The sequence below is a fragment of the Cibotium barometz genome, chromosome 1, assembly GCF_041138505.1.
Source record: "Cibotium barometz isolate CiBa-2024 chromosome 1, ASM4113850v1, whole genome shotgun sequence".
Classification (NCBI taxonomy): domain Eukaryota; kingdom Viridiplantae; phylum Streptophyta; class Polypodiopsida; order Cyatheales; family Cibotiaceae; genus Cibotium; species Cibotium barometz.
This window is the reverse complement of record NC_141046.1, coordinates 52,548,627-52,570,987: the sequence shown is the minus strand read 5'-3', so window position 1 is coordinate 52,570,987 and position 22,361 is coordinate 52,548,627. Positions and strand designations below refer to the sequence as shown.

General features: G+C 38.5%; 1 protein-coding gene across 1 annotated transcript; it reads right to left on the bottom strand.

The window, feature by feature from the left end:
• Positions 1-19,124: 19,124 nt before the first annotated feature.
• LOC147642163 (uncharacterized) lies at positions 19,125-21,768 on the bottom strand. The gene has a single exon (XM_086774600.1). The coding sequence runs from the start codon at positions 21,403-21,405 to the stop codon at positions 19,903-19,905; it is 1,503 nt and encodes a 500-aa protein (XP_086630726.1). The 5' UTR covers positions 21,406-21,768; the 3' UTR covers positions 19,125-19,902.
• Between the last annotated feature and the right edge of the window lie 593 nt (positions 21,769-22,361).

Genomic DNA, 22,361 nt, shown 5'->3' with positions numbered 1-22,361 from the left:
CTACAGAAGTTCCTAGGTGAGGAAAAAGTGAGCGCTCATACTGTTCTATAAAGTCTTTCTTCACAGACTCTCTTGCGTCTTGAAGGTGAGAAATCATCAGGGATAAAACTAATTCCTGTTGCCAAGCCATGAAGGAGATTAAGAAGAAAGGAGATTGATGGGAGTAAGATTACTGTGAGTGACAAGTAAAAGTTACGACTTATATAAAGGAAGGAGCTAGCGTAACCTAGAAGCCAACGGTAACTTACCACTGAAGTTTTACCGTCTTTCCATGATTTGAGTTTGACACATTTTTCTATAGAAGGCATTAAGAATTTTGAGATGAGGAGATAAAACAAGCTTGTAGGCTAAGTCACCTACTTTCATTGAATTCAGATATAAGGCTCACAATATCTGGGGGATAACTTCTTATACTCCCCAAGAGATAAAGAACTTCTTTTGGGCCATACTCGAATGAAAACCAAAACCTTGGTATCCAAAACACCGATTCTCACTTCTAAACTCATTGTTCTAAATCCTTAAAATAGGCGTGACTCCTGAGAAGTATTTTAGGAAAAGGGTATTCCTTTTTTAAACAGAAACTTTCTTTTATTTTAGAGAGGGAATAATTATAAGATCCGAAAGGGAGATTCTTACTCCTATATACCTCGAAGGCTGGGGAGGAATCTTACATCCTACCCCACTTAAAAAGTGCGAGATGTCCTCATCTCGCAAGGTAGAGGACAGCTCTTATTCTTAAGATCCAATTTTTATTCTGGGGTTGCTTATATTCTGGTCAACCCAACAGAACACTGGGATAAATATCCCTTATATAGAACTCATCATTAAATAACAATTCATTCAGATTATATCATTCATATCTTTAACATGATAATGGTCCATTAGACCGAAAAGTTTCCTTCGGAACATTCCTCCACACGGAAATTTCAGTCAAGCAAGTTCTCAATTTGACATCCCTTAACTTGATCTACCAGTCAAGTATTAACAGTAGCAATCTGACAGCACAACCCACTAATCTCATAGTGATTTGCTGAATTCGTTATCATCATTCTAGTTATGAATATCATCACAGGGACTCGTCCCATTCCCCCTCATTGTGGTTTCATTATATTTCAACTAATTTTTAAAAATCAACATTTTTCAATCAGCATTTTCAATCAGAATCCTAATCAATTCATTCATTCTCAAACAGAATTAAAAATCATATCAATCACATTCGAAATCATCATCTAGATAGCATTAACGCTTATAATTTCAAGTCTTAGATTTACTCGTATATACTGTCAGTAAAGAGCTGCAGTATACTCTCGGTATATACGGGTAGTCACGGCCCTTGGAATTATAAGGTAAATACTATCATGTCTAGGCCTCAAGCAAGTCAGGGTTTCTATATAATTGCGGTACTTCCATCTGAAGACCCAATTACCAAAATTACGAATATCAAATTATATCACACAATTATAACCTTTTTGTGTTTCTTGATAAATTTTTGACATATTTGTCTTCTCAGTTGATCTTTATTAACCAAATGCTCTGATACCAACTGTAAGATCCCTGTTCCCACCGAGCAACGGATTCGGGGTACTGGCAGCGGAAGTAGCGCTTCTCGCGCGGGACAGGGGTCCCACACTCGGGGCCTCGCCCACGGATATCCGGATAAGCGACTAATCCGTCGGTTGTTCCAAAACTGAACCCGGAAAAACTTTCTTAACCGGAAGCACGGGCGATTCCACCAGGATAACTTTTTACTCTAACGTAGTCAAGATCATTTCTGATCGAGATGATCCAATTACATCTATAAGATACTTAGTCAGTTCAAGGAAGAAACTTGCACTTGGATCATTGGGATCAACGCTTTTTTCCCCATTCAAGAGGCACAGCCGTTGATTCCTATCCATAGAACAGTTACTGTCCGGGATTTTTTTTTTCTATCGTAAAAACAAAAGTTTGAGTCTCTATTTACGGATCCATCAGTCCAGCCTAACCCCATCCAATCCCATGGGTTAGCCAACCGCCCAACCACTGTAGTGATGGGATCCAATTAAAAATTTGGTTAGGTTTTGTCCCGGGTACCAAGGAAAAGAGTTCCAAGGCCCCCTAGCCGGATGTTCATGCAAAATAAAACTAGTCACACCACTCACACACCCAATATGAAATTACCTTTTTCAACCAGATTCAACCAGTTTAAAACAATCCTTTAATAAAACCATAGTATCATTGATCACCATCTTCCAATTTATCCAATTGATTCTTAATTTCCCATCATTCCTTCATCAGAGTATCTATGGCATCATTGGCAACTAGAACGCTCAGGAGCCGTTTCGATAGTTCCTAGCCCATAATACTTGGCAATATAATCACTTAACAAGATGGACTCTCGTTGAAGATCAGCAAGATCAACCAACAGATCCATATAAGGAGCCATGGACTCATCCATTGAAGACCAGCAAGGTCAATCAACCAGATCCATGCTCGATTTCAGAAAACAACTCCAACTCTGTTCCAATATCTTCCTCGACGCACGCGTGGGTATCCTAGGCGACCCAGAGCCCGAGCACCGTATGGTCAGCACCCTCTAGGATCCTTCGCAGGTAACCTAGCGCTTCACGCATAGGCCGCTTCCTTGGCCCCTCATCCACCGTACCGGAAGCTCACCATTTTAATCGCACCGAGGCTGGTCAAGACCTCGGCCGACCTTGCTACGCGAGACGTCCTTCATTGACTCCCCGTCAGCAGTTGCAACTTTCTCATCACGACCTTAATCACAAGACGGTCAAAATGCTCCCCCCAGCATTCTTGACATAAAACAATCATTTACAAACAGCATTTACAAACAGCATTTACAAACAGTTTACAATACAATTTCTATTTTAACTTTCATTTTTCCACATTATCCCTCCTCAATCTACATTACTTATTCCATATTCCATTTATATGTATACTCATCCCATCATATCATTTCCATCTCATCACTTCAGATTCCCTCACATCACAATCGTATATTCACATCCATACATCCACAACTATATGCGTACATTCACATCTACATGCATACATCTACATCCCTATGCATACATCCACATCCACATTCACATTCACCTCCATACATCTACATCTACATGCATACATCCACTCCACATTCACATCCACATCTATACATCTACATCTACATGCATACATCCACCTCTACATCCACATCTACGTCTATACACCTACATCTACATGCATACATCCACATCTCCATTCACATCTACATCTATACATCTACATCTACATGTATACATCCACATCTCCATTCCCATCTACATCTATACATCTACATCTACATGTATACATCCACATCTCTATTCACATCTACATATATACATCCACATCTCCATTCTCATCTACATCTATACATCTACATCTTCATGCATCCACCCACCTCCACATCCACATCTACATCTATACATCTACATCTACATGTATACATCCACATCTCTATTCACATCTACATCTATACATCTACATCTACATGTATACATCCACGTCTCCATTCTCACCTACACCTATACATCTACATCTACATGCATCCACCCACCTCCACATCCACATCTACATCTATATATCTACATCTACATGCATACATCCACCTCCACATTCACACTCACATCCATACCTCTACATCTACATGCAAACATCCATATCTCCATGCATAATAATATTCTTTTAATTAATCTAGGATGATAGTTCCTAGGATATGGTAGGAAGTCCTCTTTTTATGCTTTGAATGAATTTATTTTATGCGTAATTTCTATAAAAATTTTGCCATAGCTCCGCTACTATGACTGATAAATCTCAATTTTTTTCTAAGGGATAAAGCTCATTATTAAAGAAATAATTAGAATGGTCTCTAATTGGATCATCAATCCATAATGGTCTCTAATTGGATCATTAAGAAAACAATTAGAATGGTCTCTAATTGGGTCATCAATCCATAATGGATTGAATCATCAATGTGCATAAACTAAAAGCATAGCAAAAAGCCATTAATTTGGCCTCAAGCATAGCTTAATCTTGGATTAAGGAAAGGCTTTATGAAAAGATTCATTTGGATTGAGAATGGGTCATGAGTATGACCATTTCTTGAGTGAGAGAGAGAAATTACATAAAAACCATTAGAATTTAAACATAAATGGAAATTAACTTCTATAGCATTTATTAAATTATGTAACTCTTCACTACTATTCACCAATTAACTTCAATAGCATTTAAAAAACCATACCAATTAAACTTCTCAAGCTTGAGAGGGGTTGAGAAGAGAGAATCATTGAGAAAAGATCAAAATTCAATATACTTACCTTATGATTTGCTTGATTCTTTATTCACGGTAGAGGCCCCCAACCAATCAATTGGTTTAGTATGTTGATGGAGCCACCAATGGGGATTGAAGAAAGAGAGAAGTATCAAAAACTAGTGAATTATTAAAGAATTCATAGTTCTTGGCTTAGGTAGAGTAGAGTAACAATGCCTAAGACACTCTATATTTTGGCTTAGGTGGAGTAGAGTAATAAAGCATAAGACACTATATATTTTGGCTTAGGAGGAGTAGAGTAACAAAGCATAAGACACTATATGTTTTGGCTTAGGTGGAGTAGAGTAACAAGCATAAGACACTATATATTTTGGCTTAGGTGGAGTAGAGTAACAAAGCATAAGACACTATATATTTTGGCTTAGGTGGAGTAGAGTAACAAAGCATAAGACACTATATATTTTGGCTTAGGTGGAGTAGAGTAACAAGCATAAGACACTATATATTTTGGCTTAGGTGGAGTAGAGTAACAAAGCATAAGACACTATATATTTTGGCTTAGGTGGAGTAGAGTAACAAAGCATAAGACACTATATGCTTTGGCTTAGGTGGAGTAGAGTAACAAGGCATAAGACTCTATATGCTTTAGCCTAGGTGGAGTAGAGTAACAAAGCATAAGACACTATATATTTTGGCTTAGGAGGAGTAGAGTAACAAAGCATAAGACACTATATTTTTTTCAACAAGAGAAGGCTTCTATTTATAGGAAAATTTGAGCTCCTAACCAAACAAACCGATTCTAGAATTTTCCAAGTCAGTTTGGTCACTTTTTGACCATTTTTAGGTCAGTTAAGCTAACTTTTTGAAACTAGACTTGGATTAGGAGAGAGGAGAGATAAAATATCTCAATTTTTATGAGTTTAAAACTCATTCAAGCATGTGAAATATGCACCTCCTTTAAAGAACTCCCCTTCCTTACATATGTGTCATAATGGAATCATTTTAATATTGCTCATAGTTTTTTTACTAATAAACCTTGTACATTTTCAACTCTTCATCTTATGTGAAATATGCACCTCCTTTAAAGAACTCCCCTTCCTTACATATGTGTTTATTTACTAATAAACCTTGTACATTTTCAACTCTTCATCTTATGTGAAATATGCACCTCCTTTAAAGAACTCCCCTTCCTTACATATGTGTTTATTTACTAATAAACCTTGTACATTTTCAACTCTTCATCTTATGTGAGCATTTACTCATTTTTGGGTATCTTCTTTTACAATTTGGATTTATCTCCTCCCTACACATGGATTGATGCTATTGGCCCATAGGAACCTTAATTGGACCATAGTCTAAAGATTTATGAAAATCTAGACCCTTAGGCTAAGGTTCTTTATACCTATTTCCAATTAATTCCAATTGCACATTGGAAAATTCTTTTTAAATTTCTGTTTCAGGGGAGCTCATTTGAATTATAAGAGATATTTTTCTATCCAGAAATATTCAGAATCTGAATATTCTCTCTCTAGAATATTTTCTCTCTCTAGGTTAAAACAGTCACAAACAAGATCTCTTATATTTCAGAAAAGGAATTGATTACAGGAGAATATACTAGACATCAAAAAGGGGTTGGGGGAGGAATCTTACATTACCCTTACTAAAAAAAGCCGCATTCTGGTCACCATACATGAGCTCTGCAAATTCTTTGTGAATGGCTTGGAAAGTACCACTGAAGCTCTCCATAAGCTGCCACTCAAAACTTGTTGAGGGAAAGATATCTGAAGTTAAAACTTGTATTAAAAGAAAAAACATATTTGCAAAATTGAACTACAAATTACAATGTGCTTGCATAGGAATATGTTTAGTTGGAGGTAAGTACATATCCCTTGCCATGTAAATATGTTGGACCTGAGCAAACAAGCCTTCAGATGTAATCTTGAAAGCAGCAATGCATCCCTTCCAATGGTATTTTGTATCCTCTCTTTTTGTTTTCTTCACCTTGTGAGATCCCTTGCATGAGGGCAACATAATAACCGAGTCGTTTACATGGGTTCACAAGTTCCATCATCCCTTTTTTTGTGTACGACACATGAGTTTATTGAATGAGAAGGACGTCTTGTGGATTCCATATAGAATAGAAGCAAGAGAATGAGACAATGGAACTCAATGAGGTCAAAAAAGAGATGAGAGAGAGCTAGAAGATGCAATGAAGCTTAGTGAGGTCGAAAAAGAGATGAGAGAGAGCTAGAAGATAAGAGCTTCTAGACGTTGAGAAGAAGAATGAAAATGGTATGGGCGCCAAAAGGAATATTGGAGGTAGTTTGTCCAAACTTCAAAAATTTTGGCATTAACTACATGCCATCTTTTTTCAAATCTTTTGATAGCTTTTGTCAGTATATCGGATCCTAGGGACCACCATAATCTATCTGAATTTGGAGATTTTGGCTAAATTAGAGGAAAAAAGCTCAAAATGGACTCTACTACCTCCAAAGTAGAGGAGACAAGAATACCATATTATTGTGCACGTGGAACACTCTCTTTGTCTCTTTTCTTAATCACGAGATTAGTAAAGGGCCCTTTTTTAGGCATTTTTGGCCCTAATGGATTCCTCTGGATGCGGTAGTGGGCATGAGACATACTCCTTCCTAGATGGGTTCAGTGGGCATGAGACATACTCCTTCCTAGATGGGTTCAGTGGGTACAACCAGGTATAGATGGCCCTGAAGGATAAAGAAAAAACAGCCTTCGTGGTAGAATGGGGGGATTTTGCCTCCAATGTAATTACTTTTGGGCTAAAAAATTCTCCAGCCATAGGATGGTTTAGGAAATATTCTATGAATATTTAACCACCTTTATGAGGGTGTTTGTGGATGATTTTAGTGTGCTCGAAAAGAAAGAAGACCACATAACACACCTCACAATGTACTTGGAGAAGTGCAGGAAGGCGAGGTTGAGCCTTAATCTAGCCAAGTGTGTCTTTGCTGTAGCAAGTGGATCCCTCTTGGGGTACATAATATCTGTAGAAGGGCTAGCTGTGGGTCTGGCCAAGGTAGCAATCATTGTAAAGTTTCAACTGCCCAAGAATGCCAAAGAACTTGCAATATTCCTAGGACTAATCAAGTGGCATAGCATATTCATGAGGTTCATTTAAATGTGGCAGTGCCCTTGTACAATTTGATGGTGGAAGATGCAGAATATGTTTGGTCTAGGTCTTGTCAAGAGGAATTCCAAAATCTTGAGTGAATACTATCAGTAGCACCCATTCTCTAGTAGCCAAACTATGATCTGGCATTTCATGTATTTGTTGATGCCTCTGATTTAGTGCTCTCATGTAGGAAAGCACAAGAGGGTTGGTAGTACATACTAGTTTACTATGCAAGTAGGAGGCTGTCCAGACATGAAAAGAACTACTCTACTATAGAAAAGGATTCATTGAGAATGATCTACTCCATCAAAAAATGTTTGAATTTCATGTAGATCACAAAGCACTCTTGTACCTAGTGAACAAACCAGACCTGGCATGAAAATTGGTCAGATGGATGCTTTGGTTATAAGAGTTCAAGTTCACCATAAGGCACACCCTCAAAAACAAGCATGCAATAGTAGATTTTCTATCTGGAATCCATTGACACATTCTGGGTGCAAGGAGCTCTTAGCTACTTACAACATTACATGAATGACAGATGGCCTAAAGGAGATGACCAAACTGTAGGCAGTAATCAAAGAAAAGGATGTTATCATCCAAATAGTGAGATGCCAACAGAAACCCCTAAAGGAGGAGCTGTGTCAGAGGAGGATGGGGGCAAATCGCCTAGAAGAAATGCAGAGTCAGATTTGAGACCTCCAGAAGGCTAATGAGGAGATAAAAGAGAAAATGGGAAAGATGAGGAGGAAATGGCACGTAAGGAGCAAGCATATGAGCAATTGCAAGAAGACCTGGATAGTGCCAGGGAAAGCCAAGCTATAGACAGAAGGATAGGTTTCCTTGAGCAAAGAGGAGCATGTCAGGGTAATAAAAGGAGGTGCAGGTGAGGGTTGACATAGATAAGATTGAGTCGGTTAAGGCAGAAGCCAAGCTGGCTATCTTGAACACCAAAAATTTTTCAGAAGTCTATGAGCTGGAAGAAAAAATGATGGAGCAATGGGAAGGGCAGGCCATCGAGGATTTAAAGAAGGTGTCAAGGGAATATTTAAAGAAATTGACAGTGGTAATGCAAGCCTCGACACATTCCTATAGATAGATGGTACCCTACCATACACATGACAAAAATCCAGAGGGAGGATCCAGACAGTCAAATCCATCCTAACTAACATGCCCGAAATCAACAAGTGCTTTAGAAGCAGCTGCACAATGAGGCCATAACCAATGGGGAAGTTGCCAACCTCCAAAGCCGACTAGGTGGTCTGGAACCACGTAAGTGCTGGGTCTTGACTAGACACCGACACTCCACCACTCTTGATGTGGTCTAGGGCACTTCTTCAGTTTAGGCTCTTGTGAGCTAATGGCAAATGAACCTACTAACCAAATATAGATAATATAATATTAAATCAAATTTTGATTCCTTGGTAGATTATCATGTGATGCATTTTAGCTTTATGTAGCCTAGTGTGTTTTTGCACTCTAGGCTTGTGTCCGCTAATGTGCTAATAAGAAATAGCCATTTTATTTTCCTATAAATTTTGATCTCTTGTGGATCATTGTATATGTCCATTATGATTTCATGGACTACCCTTATCCATGATCGCTAGAAAAATCATTTTCAAACTATGTTATCTTTAAAATATTTTTAATCATAAAAAATATTATAAAGACATATATGCATGTTTATCTGTGGTTACATTTCTAGCCTAGATTGACATTTATAAATTATTGTATGTTTATTTGTGTTGCATAATCCACGTTATCAAGTTAAATTTTTTAAATTTTGACTTACCTATAGACACATCCTACTAGATATTTACTTCTCAAATTGAGTCGCTCACATCTATTTTAGAAATGAATATTTAGAATTTATTAAACTTTTAAACATATTTTAGTATATATGAATTTCTAAATTATCTTATGCATTTATGATAGATCATGGCACATAGTGGAGACAAGAGGAAAGAGTGAGAGCTATCTATGCCTGAGCTTAGATGTTTTATTGATAGTATCGTAGACTCTATTATGAAGATGAAGGAAACAAGGCTTGTAGAAGCTTTCAACAAGAGAACCAACTATTTCAACATGGTCTTGCTTGATTTAAGCAGTAAGGAGGGATTTTTATTCAAGAAGTCCAAGTATCCACGACACTTGGAAAAGTTTAGGTTAGTAGAATTACATTTGAAGGGTGAGTGTCAAAGGATCTTGGGATAACTAGATGCAGTGAAGTTGTTAAGCACATGGAACCCAAGTAATTTATGGTATTTTTCCATCATGTGTCTAACCTACTAGCTTGTAGTTTGAGGATTATATGATACAATAATTGTTATATTTTTGGGCCCACCTAATCTTGTAATAGAATGCTCATATATTTTTTTAATATTTGAAGTAGTCTTGTCTTGTCATTGTTTCTAGAAACGCAGAGCCACATGGATAAATGCACATAACATTTATCAATGGCTTACATTGATTATTAGTCTAACCATTAATAGGAATGGTGCAATGATGGTACATGATCAAACACTTGACGTTTCAAATTTTGCTCCACCTGATCTCTAACTTTGTCTAAATATTCAGATCGCATTTTACTATAGTAAGGGAGTGTGAACTTTGTCTAAATATTCAATTCGCATTTTATTATAGTAAGGGAGTGTGAACTTAGACATTAAGGAATCTTGGAATTACATATCACATTAAAAGGAATTCTACATGCTACAATTGCTTCTCTCCACTTTAAATGCAATTGTACATTATTTTGTTTGTCAAAGCCAGCTTTCAAATTGCTTTATCTTGCAATTCTACTAGTATCACATGGCATGTCACCTTCTGTTTGAGCATTGGAGTGAGATTAAGAACCTACACTTATATCACCTACATTCTCTTCACTCACAAGACCTTGATGCATCGTCCTTTGTGAGAAGATAAAAACATATAACTTTCTTTTTTTTAGGGTCAAGCTTCAGGCTCCTTAATGAACTTAAAAAGTATCGTTTTAACATTATATGGTGGATTTTTATATTTATCTAGATTTACACCAATGCCACATAAATGATAGCGTTTTTTTGTAACTAGGTAACATAATTTCAAGACACTCTCCTCAATCCACGGTTACTAGATGGAAAAAACATCTATTATACAACATAAAATAAAAAATAGATTAAGAATCTAAAATTATATTTTAATTCATACTTATTTTAAATAATTTCATAATATTTAAAAATTATTATTATCATATTTATTTTAAAGCATAACAAAAATATTATAAATGTTCACCATAATATTAAAAATTAATTTCCATAAAAAAGAAAGCATGAGATTTATTATTTTCAAGTTTTATATCACTTCTCACTTTGTATCAAAATTGCATTTCTATAAATAAAAAATGATCAAAGCATGAGATTTTTTTAATAATTAGGTTGACTAAAGATATACATTATTTTTTCTTTAACATATATAATCAAATTTTCTTTCTAAAATAAAAAATATTATATATTTATTAAAATAAAAGATATAATCATTTTATATTTCTTATAATATTAAACATAAATAAAAGAAATAGAATTTATAAATTTAATATTTGTTAACATTATTTAAACTAAAATTTAACTTTAGTATAAAATTTTGTTAAAATGTTTTATAGTAAACTACTTAATAGTTTATTTATGTTGCTTATAAAAAAATACTTCATCATAAACAACACATTTGGTTTACAATTGTAATAAAGGCCCCCATTATGAGGAGAATCTATTGGTGCACATGTCTTTGGTGGGAAACCCAGCTTAAATGTCGATGGGATCGTTATTGTGACCATTGATGGGAAACCCGGCTTAAATGTCGATGGGATCGTTATTGTGACCATTGATGGCTAGGATATGGTTAGGGGTGTAAGCGTTATAGCTGGGGCCCAGGGTAGCACCCCGACTGGGGGACTAGTGGCCTCCCTGGCGGGGGTCTGGGGGCAAGAGCCCCCATCTCGACGTTATGGAGAATATTCCAAGAATATTCCCTAGGATACCTAAGCTTATTAGTGGGCAGTGGATGGTTGGCCATATTCTTGATATGCAGGGGCAGTGACCGCATCCATACCACCATGTAACCGTCCGTGTTTTATATGTGCCTACCACACCACCTGCAGCACTATATATGGACATAGTTATCAAGGTAAGTTATCAAATGCTTGTGAGTATCCAGACCCTCCATGATTAGTACTCCCTCCATCCAGAGTCTATCTAAATTTCCATCTTTGCTCTACTTGAGAGTGCATGGGTGGACATCATCATCACATTGTGCTTGTCTTAGAATTTTTTTAATTCTCTATCTATTGCATTGTTCGTTGCACTTTGTTTTGCTATCTATCTTTCCACTGTGCTATATTCTTATATGGTATCAATGCTTAGTTGCTCTTAGCATAAATACTACATAAAGTTTATTCTTTCTTTGCATAGATCACTATAGGAGTGATGGCTTCTACCTCTACTATTATTACTATTGCTACTGGTGGGTGTAGCTTTTCCCATGAAGCTTAGGTGCTTTGTTACTTGAGGAGGAGATGCGGCTAAAGACCTATGGTAGCAGTGATGTTGCATTTTTGGCCAATGCTATTTAGGCAAAGGCACAAGTTCTTCTAATGACAAAAAGAAAAGCGGCCAAAGAAGAAGAAGTTTCAAGGAAGCTATTTATATACGACAAGAAGGATCACACTATCAAAGACTATCAAGAAGTAGACTGACGAGAAGAATAGCACTGTGAAGGCTTCACGGAAGGGAAAGGAGTCTGTTATAACAATGCCAAGACCGATCTTGAACTTTGGTCATTGAAGAAGTATGCTCATCTTCTCTAGCTTGAGTTGTTGATGATTCATGGATTTTGGATAGTCTGTTATAACAATGCCAAGACCGATCTTGAACTTTGGTCATTGAAGAACTATGCTCATCTTCTCTAGCTTGAGTTGTTGATGATTCATGGATTTTGGATAGTGGAGCATCCAAACACATGACCAATAAAAAGGGCTAGCATAGTTCTTGGAAGTCTCTATAGGAACCCATCACTGTTGTTGTCAAGGAAATAATGCTAAATGTCCAACTAAAGGGTCTAGAACCATCTCTTTTGTGGCAGTTCTACAGGTAAATGTACAACTGAAGGGTTTGGAACCATCTCTTTTGTGGCAGATCTACAAGTAAAGAGAAGAAGTTGTCAAATGTGCTCTATGTACCTCAAATCAAGAGGAATTTGTTGCTGTCAGTTGGCTGTAATGACAGATCATGAACTTGAAGTACGCTTCAAGAAAGCTAAAGCAAAAATTCTAAATGCTTTTGACACAAGGTAGTAATGACAGATCATGAACTTGAAGTACGCTTCAAGAAAGCTAAAGCAAAAATTCTAAATGCTTTTGACACAAGGTAGTAGGCAAAGGTGTAAGGCACAACAATCTATATGAGCTAAATGCCCTTATAACAATTACAGATAAGAGCATGAGTAGGATTTGGCATGAGCAATCAGGTCACATTGGATTTACAGTGCTAAAGGAAATGTAGAAAAAGGGAATGGTAGCTAATTTGCCTGCATTTTCAGAATTGCAAGAACCATGTGAAGCTTGTATGATGGGTAAGTAACAATGCAAGGCATTTCTACAAGAGAGAAGTAAAATAGAGAAAAGACATCTCTAGAGCTGGTATATGCTGATCTTTGTGGTAAGATATCTACTAGTGCATTTGGGGGATCTTGTTACTTTATGCTGTTATTCGGTGATAACAATAGGAAGATGTGGGTTTATTTCCTTCGAGATAAGCCTGAAGCTTTTGGCAAGTTTAAATAGTGGCATAAGCTTGTGGAGAATGAGACAGGAAAGAAGGTGAAAATGCTACATATAGATCGAGTAGGATAATTGATTTCATTCGAATTTGATGGCTACTAGAAGGAGAATGGCATCCAGCACCAACTAACAACTACTCACACACCTCAACAAAATGGTGTTGTAGAACGCCATAATCACACCATTGTGGAGATGACTTGATGCATGCTAAAAGGGAAAGGGTTACAAGACACTTTTTGGGCTTAAGTAGTAGTAAGAACAACAGTTTACATCCTCAATCGAAGCCATACAAAGGTACTCAAGGGTATCACACTACAAGGGCACTCAACGGTATGATGTATCACACCGCAAGAGGTCTAATCTAGTAAGAACCCTTCAGTGTCTCATTTCAAAGTGAATGTTATGTGCATATACTAGATGCATCAAGGAAGATGCTTGATGCCAAAAGCAAGAAGTGTATCTTTCTTGGATACGGTCAAGAGTAAAAGGCTTATTGACTCTATGATCCAGAGGTGAAGAAGATAATGACCTGCACAAACCGAGATGTGATGTTTGTGGAGGAGATAGGTCCATCCACTCTCACATCAGCCAGAGAAATAATTCACCATGAGCCCAATCCACCAGCTAGATTTCCTCTCTCAAGGAGGAAGAGTTTCTAGAGGATGAAGACTCTTACACATCTACTACTACACCACATGAAAAGCCACTTCCAAAGTGGGCACAACAGCTCTTTGATGAGTGTAACCCAGTACTTAAGATGCCAGAATCTTCTACAAATGGACCACGTAGATAAAGGAGAATAGAGGAGCATAGAAGAGCATCTGATCTCATTGTCAACATGGCCTTGATGGTGTGAGATAATGGGAACAATGAAGAAGCCAGCCATCTTGGACAAATACTTAGCACACCCAAAGTGGAAAGCCACAATGCAGTCTGAGTATGACAATATCTTAAAGAAGAACACCTTGGAGCTAGTTGACCAACCACCCAATAGAAAATTAATTGATACTAAATGGGTTTGGAAAGCTAAGTATAAGGCTGATGGCTCACTTGAAAAATACAAAGCTAGGTTGGTTGCACAACAGGGATTTTCATGGGTGGAGGGTTTTGACTTTGCTGAAACCTTTGCTCCCATAGCTTGCATGACAACTACAAGGGAGGTTCTTGCATTGGCTTCTCAAAAACAATGGCCAGTTTTTCACATGGATGTCGAATCAACATTTTTGAATGGACATCTCAAGGAGGAGGTATATGTAGCTCAGCACCAGATTAGATAACAAAGTTTGTAGGTTGAAGAAGGTATTATATGGACTAAAACACACCCCAAGGGCATGGTATCATCCATAACCATTATCAATGACTCCCCTTGTGGAGCTTCAATTGTGCATTGCATAACGACATCTTTCTTCTCTACATTGTATTTAGTCAAAATTTGGGGATTTTCATCATCATTAAGCCTTTTCAAAGAATTAAATCAATTTTATGGATTTTTTCTTGACATTAGGGTTTTCATGAGTCGAATGATCAATATATGAACCCTATTACCATTCTACATTGCCATATGATGCTTACTCTATCATATTTTCACCATTTCCCTCTTACAACATGAAACATGAATATAATGCATAAGGAATTCAATTTGGGGTTTTTCATGAAATTAGGATTTCTTGACTTCTTCCATACTTGAATAGAGTTCTTCTATATTGCCTTGTTTTAAATGCAAGCTTACTATGCTTTACATGTCATCAAATCAAGCTTCATTACACACATAAAGCTCATTTTCACATATTCATGCATAATATTAGCTCATTTCCATGAAGATTTAACTTTTCTTGGCATTCCTTTTCTCATATCTACATGCCTCTAATCATTTCCATAAGCCTCTTTCATCAATATTTACACACATGTATGTGAGTATCACTAAAGTTCTTGTTATGTAAATGCATGTGGTTTGGGCTCTTCTTATGCCATGGTGAGGGCATATGTTGCTTCCATGTTGGTGATGATCATTGAAGAATATGAAGCTTCATTTGATGCAAGTGTTTGATATAAAAGCATGAGGATTATGTTCATATGAGGTTTAAAGAGATCTATGATTGGAATTAATATATATGCAATTAAACTTTTATGCTCATACACATCTACATGGATGCTTTGGATGCCCATGCATATGACATGCCTGGTCTAGGAGATCAGAAGCACATCAACAACAACTAATCAAAGATCAATAACAAGTGCAATGGCAAAGTGATGCATTTGGGGCACCTGACACGTGGACAGTGAGTTAGTTTTTGCACATGGTTCTGGCATCATGTTGTCATGGTGAAGGCTACATTAGGATTGATTTGAGTTTCGCATCAAATTGTGAGGAGACTATGCAGAAATTTGGGCAGTTTCTCCTATACTCTATAGTACACAAAAAGTTAATTCACTCTAGAATGGCACATGTTGCAAGGGTTTTTTGGGTGCCTAGAAGCACTTCCTAAGATGCTTTTGTCAAGCCATCAAACACTTGATTCAGTCACCATTTGAGGGGTCAAAAGGGTAATTTTTGATAGGCTGAAAATCATTATCAGTAAAACATGAGGCGGATAGAATTAGAGGTATTAGCATAGCTTGGAAGTGCTCTCCTAAAGCTACCATTCAAGCTATCAAGCCCTTGAATCCGAGTTTGTTTGGGTGGCCAACTTGGCATAGTTGACTTTTTAAAAAAAGTCATATACAGGCACTTCAGGTTAGCTTTTTTAAGACTATTTTTGCATAAGTGGAATGTACATAAAGATCATGTAATTAGGATAAGTGGTCAATCGAGAACCAAAAATGCACCCTTTGGCAAAAAAAGGCAAAATAGAGAGCTATAAGACTTTTCAAACTAGAGTTCCAGGGTGGCAAGTGCATTGTTCCTATCATTACAGATGTGATAAGCTAAAGGCCATAATTTGAATTTAGATTTCATTTGATCAATTTACCCAAATTCATGGCCACTAGTAAAAGGGTATGAAACCCTAATTTAGTCTTAAGAATTTTGGGCTGACCTAAAATTGATCATACGGGTTGAATCCTTGTTAAAAAATCTTTGCAACAATGAGCTCTTGTTTCCATCAATTGTATTTTGGAAAGTCTAGCTACTACTATTTTAGTACTTATTGTGCAGCCATGGTTTTGGGTGATGAAGTTATGCATACTCCTCATAAAGGTGGATAAAAGTTTATGAGAAATGGAATCACTCTATGGGAAATGTACATATAAAATGGTCATGCACTCAAGTGTATAAGCTTTTAGATATTGTCTCATGTGCAGGTGATAATTTGACATGCACAGATCATTTTCCTATAAACAAAAAGTTTCACATGTGTTGATTTGGTGGCCCATTGTGAGCCAATGATGAGCTTCGCGATGGCTACAAATTCACAGCTCATTGATGGTTGTGTGGACAAGCCTCTTTCACCTTTCTCAAAGACTCTTCACACTTGGATGGATTGATGATAGTTATGGGTAGTGTACAATGTGGATTGATGATAGTTATGGGTAGTGTACAATGTGGATTGGTAGCAAGTTTCTTGTGGTTGGTGACTCATCTTTTGTTTGGGTTGATATGGAGTCGTCCTCAAGATATATTCGGGGACATGAGATGGTGGAAGCCATGTATGCTATGGAGATAGATGGCTTTGCTTTTGGACACTACATCTTTGATGATAGAGGCTACTTGTATAATGAGATTTCTTGTGATGATATCTTAGTTGAGGAGGGTATGGATGTATCTATCTTGGATGTGGTTCCGAGGGCTACACACACTTTGTTTCGCATGGATATATCTACTATAGGGATATATGATTCTCCTTTCCGAATGCAGTTCCGAATGCAGAGTAATGGTCAAGTGATGCATGTGTCCATGAGTATAATGACTTTGAGAAGGAGTTAGATGCATATGTTCATGAGGGATTGGATAGTGTGCGTTTGCTCATGGTGTGGACATATGTGATACTCATAGTGTGGACAACTATGTTTTAGAGCCATGTATGGAGGGTGTTAAACATGCATCAATTGGTGTGGAAAGCCATGCTTGGGACTCACCTATGGATGAATTGAGGGGGATGGTCTATGGACTACGTATGTGAATCCGGTTTATGATGCTTTTTTGAGCTCAGAGTGGAAAGTGTATGATTGTGATCTCTACGAGACCACTTCATGTGTGGATGCATTATTAGAGTCCAATGTTGATGAGGATCATGTTTATGATGATCTTGAGGGTTGTACTTTGGATACATGGGTAGATTACACATGTGGTGATGGTTGTGCACATGAGGATTTGACATGTATTGATCACAGTGTTATGCATGATAGTGATGCCTTACACATGCTTATTAGAGATGATTCTTGCTTCCGTGATGTGTATGGTGACTCTCTTTGTACATGGAACATTGATGCAATGCTCATTGCATAGAGGAAGACATAGAGAGAGTAATATCTATAGAGAGTTTTTTGGATTACCATTGTACTACCACTTATCATCATGAGGATGATGATGCATGTGATGGTAGTTTGATGATGGAGATACCCACTATGACGATGCATGCTTTATACTTAATGGTGGATCATGTGATGGTGATGGAGATACCCATGGCGATGCATGCTCTATGCTTGATATTGGAGATTTTCGTACTATGGTTGGTACACATATTACTTATGGTGAGCTCGAGGTTTGCATTTATAGTGGGCATATGTATTAGGATGATCTTACCCATGCCCATATGGATGTCAAGTTTCAACTATGAGGTGTGTATCTTTGGGTCTTGTGGATGTGCTGATATGATGTGAAGGCTTATAATTTTAGAAAATAAAAATTAAAAAATATATTTAAAAATTTACTAGTAGGAAGGGGAGAGGGAGATGCCATGTGGAAGGCGTGTATGCCACATGGCACTTACCTACCGTAAGGCACCATTATGGGCTGATGTGGCTATACTCCCCATGTCTACATGGGTTGACATGTGGAGGGAGGATGTGGAAGGTACATGACATGGCATTTGCAAGAAAGAGGAGAGGAGAGAGAAGAGAGAGAGATGCACTCATCACATGGAGTACCACATGTGCACTCTAGGGGAGTACCACCTTACACTCATGAGGGAGTACCACCATGGAAACTTGGGCATGAGAGATCCAAGAACATGTTAAGTGATATGTCCTCTTCCTCAAGAACTCCCCCTTCTCTTCCACATGAATCCATCCCCCCTTCTCTTCCTCCACATGAATCCATCCCCCCTCCTCTAGGTTCCCATAGTGTTGATAGAAAAGAACTATCAAAGTCGAGTTGCATTGCTATGCCCATGCAATCTTCTAATCCTATAAGACCTTGCACCTTCATCATAGGCATGCGTGCTTGATGCTGTGATCGATCATCCCAACATGGCCAAGTGTAGGGTGCTTTTTGACATTGGAGGCCGAAAAAATGTATATGGCCGGTACAACAGATGAGAATTCCCTGTTAAAAGCTCGATAGGGTTGAGTGGCAAGATGTCTTGTAGGCTGACCCCTATGCTTATAGCCTTAATTTCAGTGGAGCCTTTTGCCATGAGGGGAAAGCCTACGGGCTTGCCTTCTTTCGGAAACCTTTCGTGCGATAGTTAAGGAGAAGCATGGAGAAGGGAGAGGGGAAGATAGAGGAAGCCCTAATTTGTCATACATTGTCACCGTGACTAGAATTCCGCTACCGAACATTTTAATACGATTATTATACATATAAGATTCAAGCACACGGTCATTCAAGTGAGAAACAAAAATTGAGTTATTGAAACCAACTGTAATTCCTCAAAGGATAGTTTATTGTATAAATAAACTTCACAAGGAAGCTAAGTATGTGCTAAACATCTTAATGAGTTACTAAAAACAATTGTCATTCCTCAAAGGGTAATTGATTGTGTAATAATAAACTTCACACGGAAGGTAAGTATGTGCTAAACATCCTAATACCGTGATCAAATTATAACATAACGAAAACCTTTAATTAACAAGTGAAGAAGGGAGTCTGCGAGATTATTGCCAATACTGTAGCTTGGCATATTTGGAAGGCTAGATACACCAAGGCCATTAAAGGCATCCTAATACCATGATCAAATTATAACATAATGAAAACCTTTAATTAATGGACATGTAAAGAAGGGAGTCTATGAGATTATTGCCAGTACTGCAGCTTGGCACTTTTGGAAGGCTAAATGCACTGAGGCCATTAAAGGCAATTTGGTTTATGAATCACAAAGCATTTGCAGGATTTGGAGTGATATCAAGTTCAAGGGGAGCAAGAAAACACCAAGCCTACTCTTTAACTGGAGCACTCTCAATGCCACAAAGTCGACAATGGGATAGCCGCACAATCAAAAGATATTAATATAAGTCAAGAATATGTCAAGGTATTCACTGTACCTGCTGAAAGCTTACCATCAACTGGCATTTTGAGAACAAAAGCTTTTGTGGTGGACACTCTGATTGGGATATTGCACCTATTTTATCGTCGCCCAGACTCTGGAGCTGCTCATTGCTCCATACATCACAGCCACAAATGCTCCTGCCTAGATATTAAAATCTAAAAATACTGACCCTTGATAGAAGATGCCTAGAAGTATATATTTGCTATTAGCACATGTGTTGAACCTACTAAGCTATGGTTGCAAAGGTGGGAACGAATGCACAGACACCAAGAAAATCTGTTCTGCCTTGATAGTTTGGAATTTGGTACCAAGAATCACTTGCAAGATCATAAACGAGTGGGGTGATGTATTTTCCCTCGCCTGCATGAAGCACGCCTGTCATGCAGATGATGTTTTCTGAGGCAGTAAACTTGAGATTGTGGGAGTAATGGGAGCTGCAAGAATAGTCGTAGGAGTGTTGTAAGAAGTGAGGGGGTGTCAAGGATACTTGTTTTAATATGCAACTTGAAGCAATATCACATGATGATGATGGGGAGGAGGAGGAGGAGGAGGAGGGTGGTGTTGATGATGATGAATGCAATTCCCAGACTCCAAATCCATGGTAGAGGGGAGGAATGCAGGGTCCCTTGGCAGAATCATTGGGATGGCTCTGAGGCCTCAGAGCAGAAACAAAAAAGACTCGCCCTTGATATTTGATAACAAAATATCGGAAATCATAAGCGAGTTCAGGAAGAGGGATTGTCAACATGCTCCATGAATCCGATTCCAAGTTGTATGCAAAGATACGACCACGTGCATCTGCGGCGGCGTCGATGTGGAAGTAGTGTGCACTGTGAATGGCCTCCACATCGGCATGTTGGGCTGCCCTGATGGGCTGTCCCTTTCTCCAGGCTTGGCTCCTCGAGTCGTAAACGTCCACACAGGAGTAGAAAGAGCTCATGACAAGGATGTGATAAGAGCCAGTACCAGGATGGACCACCAGCTTCAGAACTGTGTCCCAGGTCTCTCCAGCAAAGTCGGGAGGCGCAGGGACATAGTTGTTCTCACCAATGGCAACATTGAGCACAAGCAGACTGTAGCTGGAGCTGGACTTGCTTTCCCCCTCCAGCTCGCCTTCCTCCTCTACGTCTCCCTCTATATTCAGCTCCCCTCCTTCCACGCTGGAAGGGCTCGTTCTCATTCTCGTCTTCTTACTGGGCATGCCATGCAAAAGGAAGCACATGAGGTTCCCGGAAGCCGCCATCAGGCATGTGTTCAGACTGAAGTTCACATTGGATATCTGCGGGGTGACCACTCGGGGCCAGCCAGGGCCCTCGAGGTGCCAAGAGAGCTTGCTGCTGCTGCTCCTGCCGCCGCGGGGGTGAGTTTGCAGGAGATGCTGGAGGGGTAGCCACTTCCCTAATGATGATGAGGATGGGGGGCAGCTATAGGCCAACAATTCTTTGGTGAGGTTGGGCTCCAACCACCTAACCATCACCAGCCACGGAGAAGGAGGTGATGCAGCTTGAACCTGATGGGTCGACCAGGCCTGCCAGAGCTCGGGCGATCTGAGCAGGGTGTTCCAAGACCTGCACACGAGGCGCAGCTGGTAGAGCTTGAGGAGGGGTAAATAAGATAGAATCTGGACGAGCAAGTCCATGGGGAGATTCTCCAGAATTTCCACAGCTAACCCCTTCTTCTCTTCCAGACTCGGCACCTTGCAGGTGCTGGCATTAATGTATTTCTTCATGTTGGTTTCGATCTCCAGGGCTCCGTATTGCAGAAGATATAGATGGTGACGATGAAGAAGAGCTGCACGACTCCGTCGACAGCGACACTCGATTTGACGACCAAACCATTCTACATCTGCCCACGAAGTTCAATTCAAATCTGGAGGCTGGTTGGTTCAATTCAATCCACAGCTTGTCAAAAATAGTGTGGGGCATGGTTTTCAAACCCTTTGAATTTGAATGGCAACCACCCTCTAGAATCCACAGCCCAAGACCATTCTTCGATTGGAAATTTTTGGTTCAAACTTTATGATTTGCTAAGGTCTCAAGGTCAGCATGATTCGTCCATGACGGAAGGTTTTGTTTGGTTCTTCTTTCAAAAGGAATTGGCATTGTCAACTTAATTTGCTAGCCTACGAATTGGGTGCGTGTAGCCTTCTTGTGCAAAAAAAAAAGAGTCAAAGGCCTTTACGTCAAATATGTGCCCCTCCATTGACAAAGATGGCCTTCAACAATTGAGCCTACCCTTTTGTAAGCTTTGCAAAGCAAGACTTCCTCACAATTCCATGGTTCATATTTTCTTTCCTTCTCTAGAGAGTTTTTCATTCTACACTAATGTTTATTGGGACATCATTTATCACTTCATGTCTTAATATGAAGAAGAGCTCAAAAGTCATGCATTTCAACCGGGAAACTTTTATAGCCGTGACAATCTTTGATATGGCTACCAAGTTTACCATTTTTTAGTTGGTCTTCAAGTTTTGTTTAGAAACGATTAATGCAAGGCAAATAGTGAGTTCTCTATCACGTTGTTTAATTAAAGTGAGTGGAACTCTAGTGAGGACTTTAACTTCCAAGATTCTAAAATAACATGTGTGTGTGGGGGAGATATGTATATATATATATATATATATATATATATATCATTTTATCATTGAGTGTTAGTTTGCAAGGAGGTTGAAAACACAAAAAATTA